Consider the following 12,708-nt stretch of genomic DNA (forward strand, 5'->3'; position numbering starts at 1 on the left):
AGAAAGGGACCAACAGACATACACGCCCACGTGTGAAACAGATAGTGGGAAGCGGCTGGATAGCACGGGGGCTCAGCCCGGTGCCCCATGACGACCCAGTGCGGGTGGGCGTGGGGGCAGGAAGCAGGCTCAAGAGGGAGGGGACACATGTACACGTATGGCTGATTCACACTGTTGTACAACAGAAACTAACACAACATTTTAAAAGAATTATACTCTAATTGGAAAGAAAAAAAAAAAGACTTCTCATTTTAGAGCAAATATTCTTATAGTTAAAAGATCCCTGCCCCCCAAAAGATGTCATAGCCCCAAATAATCTCCCCTTTTTGTGCCAATACCGTCATTGCCCACCCTTCCACCTATTAGAGCCTTCCATTTTATCTGTCTGCCCCTTGGAGTGCCCTGCCAGTGCTGGGTGAGATGCTGCCTAATACTCATGCTCCTGCTCATTCATGTCTGACTCTCTGCGACCCCATGGACTATAGTTGTGCCAGGCTCCTCTGTCCATGGGATTCTCCAGGCAAGAATACTGGAGTGGGTTGCCATTTCCTTCTCCAGGAGATCTTCCCCACCCAGGGATCAAACCTGAGTCTCTTGTGTCTCCTGCATCGGCAGGTGGATTCTTTACCACTGCACCACCTGGGAAGCCCAGTATCAAGCAAGATAGACTTTAAAGCAAAGACTACTATCAGAAACAAAGGGACATGTTATAATGATAAAAGTCAATCTGCCAGGAAGATAGAAAAGTCATAAACATACGCATCTAATAACAGAATACAAATATAGATGAACCAAGAACTGACAGAAATGGAAAGAAAGATAATTCAACAGTATCAGCTGGATGCTTCGATATCCACTGTTAATAATGGATAAAAAAAAAAACTAGGCAGAAGATCAAGCAGAAAATATGTGATACTGCCGTCTTATAATAAGACATACATATTTGGTCTCCATTCCCTTTCTGTCACAGAGGTCCTAAAACTCATGGAATTTCCAAAGTGCTAGAAAAATGATAAAGGTGTCTTTTGTCACAGCTAACAAGGTGACTTCTAAAAGACCCAAGGATAGGGGCTGGTTGCCAGGGGAACCAAGAGGTGATTACAGGGTTCAAACATTTAGTCCCACCCAACACTCTGGGGAGGGTAGAGTGGCTGGAGATCAAGTTCAACCACTGAGAGCCAATGATTTAATCATTCATGCCTCCATAACAACCCCAGAGGACTGGTTTTCCAGACTTTCCAGGCTGGTGACCATGTGAAGACTTGGGGAGAATTGCGTGACCAGAGACCATAGAAGCTCTGTGGCTCTTCCCACATAATTTGCCAAATGCATCTCTGTCTTCCTACAGTTCCTGAGTTGTATCCTTTTGTAATACACTGCTAATCTAGTAGATAAATATTTCTGAGTTGTGGGCCCCCTTAGCAAATGAAACCCAAAGAAGCACAGGTGACAACCTGGACTTGTGACTGGTGTCTGAAGTGGAAGGACAAGGGGGCCAGTCTTGCAGGACTGAGCCCGTAACCCACGGGAGCTGATGCTCTCTCCAGATAGACACTATTGCAAATGTGTTAAATTGTGGGACACCCACTGGTACCCGAGAATTGGTGTAAGAGGTAAAAAACACACACTGAAATTGGTATCAGACTCACAGGAGAGAAAACATGAACAACTAACATATCTACAGAACCTTCCTCCCAATGATAGTATAATATTCATTCTTTTCAGGTACACATGGAACATTCTCTAGGCTTCACCACATGCTAGGGCATAAAACAAACCTCAGTTCACTTAAAATAACAGAAATAACACAAAGTATGATCTCTGACAACAATGGAATCAGAAATCAGTAACAGAAAGAATTTGGGGACATTTACAAATACATGGAAATTAAACAAGACACTCCGAAATAACCAAAGGGTCAAAGAAGAGGTCAACAGGAGATTAGGAAATACTTTGAGATAAATGAAAATGAAGACACAACACACGGTAAGACAAACCTTATGGGATGCAGGTAAGGCAGTGCTTAGAGAGAAACTTACAGCTGTGAACTTCTCCATTAAGGAAGAAGGATCTCAAGTCAATAATCTAAAATTCTGCCTAAGATACTGGAAAAGAAAGACGAAACCTAAAGCAAGCAGAAGGGAGGCGTATCAGTGTCCTATGAGGTAACAAAATATCACACACTGAGTATTAGAAATTTAATCTCTCACAGCTCTTAAGGCTAGAAGTCAAGATTTCCCTTTTTGGGACTCTGAAGGACAATCTCTTCCACATCCCTCTCCTACCTCCTGGTAGATGCTGGCAAGCTTCAGCACTTCCTGGTTTAGGGAAGCATCATTCCACTCTGTCTCTGTAACCACATGGCTTCCTCCTCTCTGCCTTCACATGGTGTCCTTATACCAACATCAGTGACTGGACTCAGGGCCCACTATGACGCAACAGGGGGGGCCTCCCTAGTGGCTCAGATGAGAAAGAATCTGCCTGCAATGCAGGAGACATGGGTTCGATCCCATGTTGGGAAGACACCCTGGAAAAGGAAATGGCAACCCACTGCAGTATTCTTGCCTGGAGAATTCCATGGATAGAGGAGCCTGGTGGGCTACAGTCTGTGGTCACAAAGAGTCAGACACAACTGCGTGACTAAGCACACACACATGATGCAGTAGGACCTCATTTTAATTCAACTGATTAGATCTGCAGAAGATCCTATTTCCATGTAATATCACATTCACAGGTATCAGGACTCAAGACTTCAACATATCTATTAGAGAAAACAATTCAACACACTCAAAAGAAAATAAAAAAGATTAGAGTGGAATAGCAAAAGACAGAATAGAGAAACAGAGGAAATTGTCAAAACCAAAAGCTGACTCTTTGAAAAGACCAACAAAATTGACAAACCTTTAGCTAGAATGATCTATGAAAAAAAGACAGAAGACTAAAATTATTAGAATTAGAAATGAAAGATGATTATTACTTATCTTACAGAAATAAAGAATGTAAAGAAACACCAAGAAACAACGTTTTGTTGTTGTTCAGTCACTAAGTTGTGTTCGACTCTTTGCAATCCCATGGACTGCGGCACGTGAGGCTCCTCTGTCCTTCACTATCTCCCAGAGTTTGCTCAAACTCATGTCCACTGAGTCAGTGATGCTATCTAACCATCTCTCTGTTGTCCCCTTCTCCTTTTGCCCTCAACCTTTCCCAGCATCAGGGTCCTTTCCAATGAGTCAGTTCTTTGCATCAGGTGGCCAAAGGATGGGAGCTTCAGCATCAGTCCTTCCAATGACTGTTTTGATCTCCTTGCAGTCCAAGGGATGCTCAAGAGTCTTCTCCAACACCACAGTTCAAAAGCATCAATTCTTCAGTACTCGGCCTTCTTTGTGGTTCAACTCTCACATCCATACATGACTACTGGAAAAACCAGAGTGTTGACTTAAGAACTTTTGTCGGCAAAGTGCTGTCTCTACTTTTCAATACACTGTCTAGGTTTGTCATAGCTTTCCTTCCAAGAAGCAAGCATCTTTTAATTTCATGGCTGCAGTCACCATCCACAGTGATTTTGGAGCCCAAGAAATGAAAATCTGACACTGCTTCTACTTTTTCCCCTTCTATTTGCCATGGAGTGATGAGACCAGAGGCCATGATCTTAGTTTTTTTAATACTGAGTTTTAAGCCAGCTTTTTCACCAAGAACAACTATATACCAAAAAATTAGATACCTTAAATGAAATGGACCAGTTCCTTAGAATACACAAACTACCAAAACTGCCTCAAGAAATAAGATACTCTGAACCAACCTGTAACAAGATACTCAACTAGTAATAATAAAAAATTTCCCCCCAAAGAAAGCTCAAGCTCAGACGGCTTCAACATTGAATTTTATCAAACATTTGTAAAAGGGAGCACTTCTCAACTCATTCTGAGGCCAGAATTACCCTGATACCAAAATCAGAAAAGACATCATGAGAAAACAAGAGAAACGAGAAAAACAATCTAGTATCTCTCATGAATATGGACACAAAATTCCTGTACGAAATAGTAAGTAACCAAATCCAGCAACACATAAAAAAGGGCTACATGCCATGACCAAGTAGGATTTGTCCCAGGAATCCAAGTTAGGCTTAACATTCAAAAATGAATTAATGTAATATACCATTTGGAGCAGGAAATGGCAACCCACTCCAGTATTCTTGCCTAGGAAGTTCCACAGACCAAGGAGCCTGGCAGGCTACAGTCCATTGGGTTGCAGAGTCAGACACGACTTAGTGACCAAACAACAATACATCATATCAACAGAATAAAAAGTAAAAGACACATGGTCACCTCAATAGACACTGAGAAAACATCTGACCAAATCAAAAATCTTTTTATATAAAAATACTCAAGAAATTAGGAGGTGGAGGGAACTTCCTCAATCTGATAAAGAGCATGAAAAACCCACAGCTAACATCCTACTTCATGGTGAAAGGCTGAAAGCTTTCCCCCTAAGATCAAGAAGAAGACAAAGACTCCATCTATACAAAATGTTCACAATAGGAAAATCCATAGAGACAGAAAGTACAGTAGAGGTTGCTCAGGCACAGGGGTCGTTGGAAGATGGAGGGGTGATAGCTATCGTGGGCAGGATTTCTTTCTCAGGTGATGAAAATGTCCCCAAATTGATTGTGAAGATGTTTGCACATACCTGGGAATTTCATGGTATGTGAATCATATCTCAATCAAGCCTTTTTTTTTTAAAAGTAGCAGGGAGACCATTAAAATCAGAATTAGAGAGGATAGGCCTTTGACATTCATGGAAGCCCAAACAAAAACAGTTTCAGGAGCGTGGTGAGGGAACAGAAGTGGACAGACTGCAGAAACCTACAAAGCTCACCAAGTCTTTCAAGGAGAATGGATAAACCATGCCACCTTCCCAACAGCACACTGCACCGCTGTGGACCTTAGAAACAGTGTTCTACTGAGACAACCTAGCCTCAGAAAACTAAACACATTTTAATATCATTTTCACAAAGCTCAGAAACAAGCAAAAAACTAAATAATACATTGTTCAGGCAATCATATATGTGGTAAGACACAGACACACACCCCCCCAAAAAAAAGCTGGGTTACAACAAACACAAAATTGAGGATAGTAGCTACCTCTATAGTGGGTATTTCTCCGGGTGACGCAAGACAAGGAGGGAAGAGTTGAGTCCCCTCAATGCCAAGAAGCCATGGCATTGATGATTCTCTTGTTCTCGGGTCAGGTGTTCTCTAGTTTATTATGCTTTATAACTATCTATGTATGTGTGTATGTTTATATATCAATGTCTTTTATATTCAATAAACTAATAATAATAAAGCCAAGATGTTAAAGTGAGTGGAGGCATGGAAACAAGCAAGTACAGATGGTTCTTCCTCAGAGGCTGAGGAAGAGGAGAGAGAGAAGCAGTACGACAGCCAGGGGGAGACACGAGGCAAGGAGACTCCAGGGTGAAGGCAGACGGACGACTGTATAAGGCTGAAGAAGAAAAGCCTGCAGAGAGAGGAAAGACTAGAGGCGAAGAGAAGACAAAACAAGACCTGATCAGACCAATAAAGGCTCCAGAGCCAGCAGAGACGAAGGAAGATGAGAGGATCTTGAAATGAAGGTGGGCTTCCTGAGACGAGGGATGGGCAAGTGAAAACGGACTGGAGATCTACATAAAATTTGGAGAGAAGGTGCAGAGACAGGCAGAAAGTTGAAGAAAATCACACGCAGTGGTGTCAGTTTTCTTCAGGTAAGAAGTGAGGTCATTTGTTGAGAATTTAAGGGAAGACAAGAGACTGAGCAGAAGGCTCGCTGCAGGTGGTGAAGGCTTGAAAGAGTGACTCACAGGTTGACTAATAAGACAAAGGTATTTGCCGGCACCATCGAGATTAGAAACAAATTGTCAGGGGCACCGGCCACACGGTTGCCTGAGTTTCCATGGCAATTCTGAGGAGAAGAGAGGGCAGTTTGTATGCTGATGCTGGAGCAACAGGATGGAAGGACAAAAAGTCTAGCATGCCGGTGAAAAAATTACTCAAACTAAACCAAGAGTCTGTCAGGACAGAGAAAGAGAGGCCAGAGACTCTATAATGGTAATAATAACAACAGACCCACTGATAGACAGCTTTTAAAACTGTTTTTAAAAAGTATATCTATAATGTTGGCACCATTGGTTTTAGAGAGAAAAAAAAATGAAGAAGAGATTGGGATAAAATGACAAAGATGTTAAATGTCGGTTCTCTTTGAATTGCAAGAAGGTATGTTTTAGTTCTAAAAACCAACAGCTACTGCAGCAAAAGCAAACAAATGAAGTTTACAAACAGACTTGTGACAGTCATCCTGTTAAAAAAGAAACAACACACCCCTTAGGGAGTCACCTGTGCTCAACCCCACATCAGCAAACAAGACAGACTATATAACCTAACTGCACCTTTAGTCTCTTCCGGGAACATCATGACCTTCAACCAGTCAAGTCTGCAACTAGCTGGGCAGCACTAGTTGGGTAATCTGCCTGACAGACCCCTGCTTTCCCCAATGGGAAGGTAACCTGACCTGAAACAATCGTCTCTTTGCTAGAATAACTTGCCCTGTCTCCTATGCCTATATGTCCTCTACTTTGTACGGCTCCTTGGAACCCCTTTCTTTCTGTGAAGATAGGAGGCTGGCTGATTTGTGAATAATTAAATAAAGCCAATTAGATCTTTTTTTAAATTAATTAATTTATTTGGCTGCACCAAGTTTTTGTTGCAGCATGTGAGCTCCTGTTTGCAGCATGTGGGGTCTAGTTCCCTGACAAGGGATGGAACCCCGGCCCTCTGTACTAGGAGCCCAGAATCTTAACCACTGGAACACCAGGGAATTCCCCACCAATTAGATCTTCAGTTGAATTTTTTTTTTTTAAACAATCCTGAGAATAGCAGGAATAGAAGTAAATTGCCCCTTTTGGTCTTTATTTTCTAGATTTTTGTTATAGAGGTAAATTACTTTTATAATAGCAGTTTCCCAACAAACTGTAGATGTTTCTAATGCCCGATGCTTGGGATGGCTTTTAGTTTGCAGAGGAACCGGGCTTTCAACAAAGCTGCTACAAGATTCAAGCACCATGGATTTCACAATTACTGGTGTTTTAAAACTCTTTATTTGCAGAGTTAGTTATGTCACAATAAAAGATTCACTCTCTGTTCTGCCCTCTACTTTTATCTCATCAACCTTTGATCTGCTCAGATTTTCTCTTTTAAACTAATTTAGAAAAAATAAAAGTCACAAACATTCCAGAATTCCACTTGGCAGTGATTCCAACTCTACAGATAGAAATAACACTGCACACACTTGATCTCGGATTTGTCCTCGCTATTGAAAGGTTGTTGCTGAATCATGCAAAGATGTCGGGGTTCTTGGCCTCCGGAGGAGAAGAATCCAATCCAGGCCAGAGACGAGGCTGGATCGCTCAGAGCTTTTGTATAAGAAAGTTTTATTAAAGTATAAAGGAGATAGAGAAAGCTTCTGACATAGACATCAGAAGGGGGTAGAAAGAGTACCCCCTTGCTAGTGTTAGCAATGGAGTTATATACTCTCCAAAGAATCCAAAGAATGTCTGGAGGTTGTAAAGACCTCACCAGACCTACTCCCATAATTTACATTTTAAGATAACAGAATTGGCCAGAAGGTTTAATCCAAAGACTGTCCTCAGGCAGGATACATCCTTGTAAAGACCAGACCTACTCCCATAATTTATGTTTTAGAACGTGAAAGTGAAAGTGAAGTCGCTCAGTTGTGTCCAACTCTTTGCGACCCCATGGATTGTAGCCCACCAGGCTCCTCCATCCATGGGATTTTCCAGGCAATAGTACTGGACTGGGTTGCCATTTCCTTCTCCAGGGGATCTTCTTGACCCAGGGATCGAACCTGGGTCTCCCGCGTTGCAGACCTAATTTATGTTTATGTCTAATTTATGTTTTAAGATAACAGAATTAGCCAGAAGGTTTAATCCAAAGACTGTCCTCAGGCAGGATACATTATTGTTATATAACCCTAAAGAATGTAGAGGAAGCCCGGGCCTGCCGCTGGAGCATGAAGGACCACTCGAATTCTGTTTGGAGGCTTCTTTGAGCTCGCAGAGTAGACATCATGAGCAAAGCACACCCTCCTGAGTTGAAGAAATTTATGGACAAGAAGTTATCATTGAAATTAAATGGTGGCAGACATGTCCAAGGAATACTGCAGGGATTTGATCCCTTTATGAATCTTGTGATAGATGAATGTGTGGAGATGGCAACTAGTGGGCAACAGAACAATATTGGAATGGTGGTAATACGAAGAAATAGTATCATCATGTTAGAAGCCTTGGGACGAGTATGAGCAACGGCTGTGTTCACCAGAGAAATCAACTGCCTCCATGTGTCCCCTTCGCCACAATTTACTACCAGAAAAATTGGGTTGTGTACATTTTCTTACTGAACTTTTTTGTTAAATAAACTTTTGTAATAGCCAAAAAAAAAAAAAAAAAAGAATGTAGAGAAAAAAAAAAGTAAAAAGTTTGTCCTTTCTTCCTCCTTGAATATTCCAGACCTCTTTCTCCTTGGGGATCCCTAGACTTCTTATCAACCTGCCTAGGAAATGACTCTCATTCCCCCCTTTTCTTTTAGGAGAATTATGTTGCCAAGGGAAAGGGGTGTCATTTTCATTCCATAACTACTTCCTGCGGTTTAGGGGCATAGCCCCTAAATTGTTGAGGCAACATATTCTTTTTTTTTTTTTTTTTTCATTTTATTAGTTGGAGGCTAATTACTTTACAATACTGTAGTGGTTTTTGCCATACATTGACATGAATCAGCCATGGATTTACATGTGTTCCCCATCCCGAGCCCCCCTCCCACCTCCCTCCCCATCCCATCCCTCTGGGTCTTCCCAGTGCACCAGCCCTGAGCACTTGTCTCATACATCCAACCTGGGCTGGTGATCTGTTTCACCCTTGATAGTATACTTGTTTCAATGCTGTTCTCTCAGAACATCCCACCCTCGCCTTCTCCCACAGAGTCCAAAATTCTGTTCTATACATCTGTGTCTCTTTTTCTGTCCTGCATATAGGGTTATCGTTACCATCTTTTTAAATTCCATATATATGTGTTAGTATACTATATTGGTCTTTATCTTTCTGGCTTACTTCACTCTGTATAATGGGCTCCAGTTTCATCCATCTCATTAGAACTGATTCAAATGAATTCTTTTTAATGGCTGAGTAATATTCCACTGTGTTCCATAGCTTCCTTATCCATTCATCTGCTGATGGGCATCTAGGTTGTTTCCATGTCCTGGCTATTATAAACAGTGCTGCGATGAACATTGGGGTGCATGTGTCTCTTTCAGATCTGGTTTCCTCAGTGTGTATGCCCAGGAGTGGGATTGCTGGGTCATATGGCAGTTCTATTTCCAGTTTTTAAGGAATCTCCACATTGTTCTCCATAGTGGCTGTACTAGTTTGCATTCCCACCAACAGTGTAAGAGGGTTCCCTTTTCTCCACACCCTCTCCAGCATTTATTGCTTGTAGACTTTTGGATAGCAGCCATTCTAACTGGTGTGTAATGGTACCTCATTGTGGTTTTGATTTGCATTTCTCTAATAATGAGTGATGTTGAGCATCTTTTCATATGTTTGTTAGCCATCTGTATGTCTTCTTTGGAGAAATGTCTGTTTAGTTCTTTGGCCCATTTTTTGATTGGGTCATATATTTTTCTGGAATTGAGCTGCAGGAGTTGCTTGTATATTTTTGAGATTAATCCTTTGTTGCTTCGTTTGCTATTTTCTTCTCCCATTCTGAAGGCTGTCTTTTCACCTTGCTTATAGTTTCCTTTGTTGTGCAAAAGCTTTTACATTTAATTAGTTCCCATTTGTTTATTTTTGCTTTTATTTCCAATATTCTTGGAGGTGGGTCATAGAGGATCCTCCTGTGATTTACGCTGGAGAGTGTTTTGCCTATGTTCTCCTCTAGAGGTTTTATAGTTTCTGGTCTTACATTTAGATGTAATATATTCTCCTAACCCTCATATTGAGGGTCTCTGATCCAGGGGCCCCAAGTAATAGTTGGAGGAAGCTGTGGCACTCATAGGAGCTCAGACAACCATTTGTAAATTAAAAGCTTTTAGACGGTTAGAAAACCCCATTATACAGTTACAAATGTAAGGCAAAATAGTCATCAAAATGAAAAGTCACATTATGTCCATAGTTACATCAGTCCATCTTAGGGTTGTTAGATGTTTAAGAAGTTTAAGAAGAGGCATAACATGCGATTGTTGAAGGTATTTGCAGACTTGCTGCATAGTTTAAAGTTAGGAATTGGACTGGGCGGGCCGCCGTGCTCAAAAAAAATAAATAAATAAAAAATAAAAAATAAAAATAAAGTTAGGAATTGGGAACAATCGTGATCAGGTGTTTCATTTTCCTTCTCAGGAAGGAAAGTGGCAGGATTTAAATTTCCACAAACTTTGAGCTTAGTTACTGGTCCTTCTAACAACAATGACTGATATTTAAGAAGTTTACTATCTGTTATCCAAATATTAACCTTAGAGTTTAAGATTCCACTCACATCATGAGAAGTCAGTACAGTAAGGTTTTGTCCATTAATTATTTTTAAAGCTTCAGGTGCTAATAACGCCATTGCCCCAATTACTCATAGGCAGTGGGGCCACCCACGTGCAATTACATCTAATTCTCTGCTTAGATAAGCAATAGCTTGCTGGTGAGGCCCTTGGGGTTGTGTTAAAACTCCCAAGGCCATACCTTTTCTTTCAGTGACAAACAAGTTAAATTCTGACCCTGTGGGCAAGGTCAGAGTGGGAGCTTGCAGAACAGCAGTCTGAAGAACCTTAAAAGCCTTTTGAGTATCTGGAGACCAAACCAGTTTGTCGGTTCGGGCCTGCTGGGTTTCAGCTGTAAGTTTATATAAAGGCCGGGCAAGTTCCCCATAACCTGGAATCCAAATAGGACAGTAGCCTGTAGATTCCCCAGAATCCTCTCAATTGTCTTATTAAAGTCATAGGTAGGGGATGGTTTAGTATAGGTTTAATTCTCTCCGGGCCTATGGCCCTAGTCACTTCTGATATAGTTAGGCCCAGATATCTAACAGATTGTTGACAAAGCTGAGCCTTTTCTCTTGATGCCTTGTAACCACAGCCTGCCAGAAAGTTTAGGAAGTCTTCTGCGGCTCGTGAACAAGCTTCCTCTGTCTCAGCACAGAGCAAAATACCATCTACATATTGTAACACCACCGCTTCAGAGCTATTAAAGTTTTGTAGATCCCATGACAAACTATGTCCAAATAAGTGAGGACTGTCATGAAATCCCTGGGGCAAAACCGTCCAGGTTAACTGAGAAGCTGGCTGCGAAGGGTCTTCAAAGGCAAATAGAAATTGACTTTCCTCCGCCAAAGGCATTGAATAGAAGGCATCTTTCAAATCAATTACTGAGAAATATTTGGCTCATTCAGGAATTTCAGACAATAGAGTATAAGGATTAGGCACCACAGGGTGTAAAGGACTACAGCCTCATTTATTATTCGTAAATCTTGAACTAATCTCCATTTACCATTTGATTTCTTTATACCCAAAATAGGAGTGTTGCATGGACTGTTACAGGGAACTAATAGTCCCTGCTCCTTTAAATTCTCAATGATGGAAAAAATAAAAAATAAAATAAAATAAATTCTCAATGATGGGTTTTAACCCTTCTTTAACCTCAGGTTTCAGTGGATACTTCTCATGTGGAAATAAGTGAGGGTCTTTGAGCTTGACAACCACAGGAATAGCATTTTGTGCTTGACCCACAGATTTTCCATCAGCCCATACTCTAGGATTTACATTTTGTTCAACTAAAGAGAGAGAACGGGAGGGCTCCATATTAATGAATACAGAGGCATGGACCTTGCTCAGTATATCCCTCCCCAAAAAGGATGAGGGTGATTCTGGCACAATCAGAAACTTGTGTAAAAATAGCACAGAATCCCAGTTGCAAGATAAAGAATAACTGAAATAATATCTTTTGGCTCATCCAGACAGTCCCATTATGGAAGTGGATTGGGAAGAAAGTGGGCCAGGGGCTTCAGTAAGCATGGAGTAAGTTGCCCCAGTATCTAAAAGGAAACTGACGGATTGGCCTCCCGCAGTTATCAATACCCGGGGTTCCTCAGGTGTAATTAGGACGGGAGCTTGTGTGGGGACCCCCGGGCACCTTCAGTTCTGATTGTCTTGAGAGTCTGACCCCTGAAACCTACGTCTCTGGGAGCAGTCTCTCTTCCAGTGTGGTTCTTTGCAGACCGGACATGGAGCCGGGGTTGGCTTGGATGCCTGAGGGCAATCCCGCTTGAGATGCCCCTCCTTTCCACAGTAATAGCAAGCCCAACCCTTTTCACCTGGGTCCCTCTGGGCATTTCTCTCAGGCTGTTTAAGAACATTCTCATAGCCATTGTGAAGGCTTCCGCCTGTTCCTTTGTCTTTCTCTGCCTTTCTTTTCCCTCATATTCCCTTCCTTAATAGACTGTCTGAGCCAGTTGTAACAGATTATCTAAAGATTGATTTGGTCCATACGCCTGTTTTAATAGCTTACAGTGGATATCTAGAGCCGAATGAGTGAGAAATCTATCCTTTAAGATTACTTTTCCTCCTTCACTTTCGGGATCAATCTCAGTGAATCTGCGAAGGGCT

General features: G+C 41.6%; 2 protein-coding genes across 9 annotated transcripts in view; one reads left to right on the forward strand and one right to left on the reverse strand.

Moving 5' to 3' along the window:
* Positions 1 to 12,708, reverse strand: part of ATP7B (ATPase copper transporting beta) — an 84,482-nt gene that overhangs the window by 62,728 nt on the left and 9,046 nt on the right. The gene's annotated exons all lie outside the window — the stretch shown is intronic.
* On the forward strand, positions 7,361 to 8,519 carry LOC133049150 (small nuclear ribonucleoprotein G-like). The gene has a single exon (XM_061133059.1). It carries the CDS (start codon positions 8,140 to 8,142, stop codon positions 8,368 to 8,370), a length of 231 nt encoding a protein of 76 aa, XP_060989042.1. The 5' UTR covers positions 7,361 to 8,139; the 3' UTR covers positions 8,371 to 8,519.

Source organism: Dama dama, chromosome 30 (assembly GCF_033118175.1).
Source record: "Dama dama isolate Ldn47 chromosome 30, ASM3311817v1, whole genome shotgun sequence".
In the NCBI taxonomy this organism is placed as follows: Eukaryota; Metazoa; Chordata; class Mammalia; order Artiodactyla; family Cervidae; genus Dama; species Dama dama.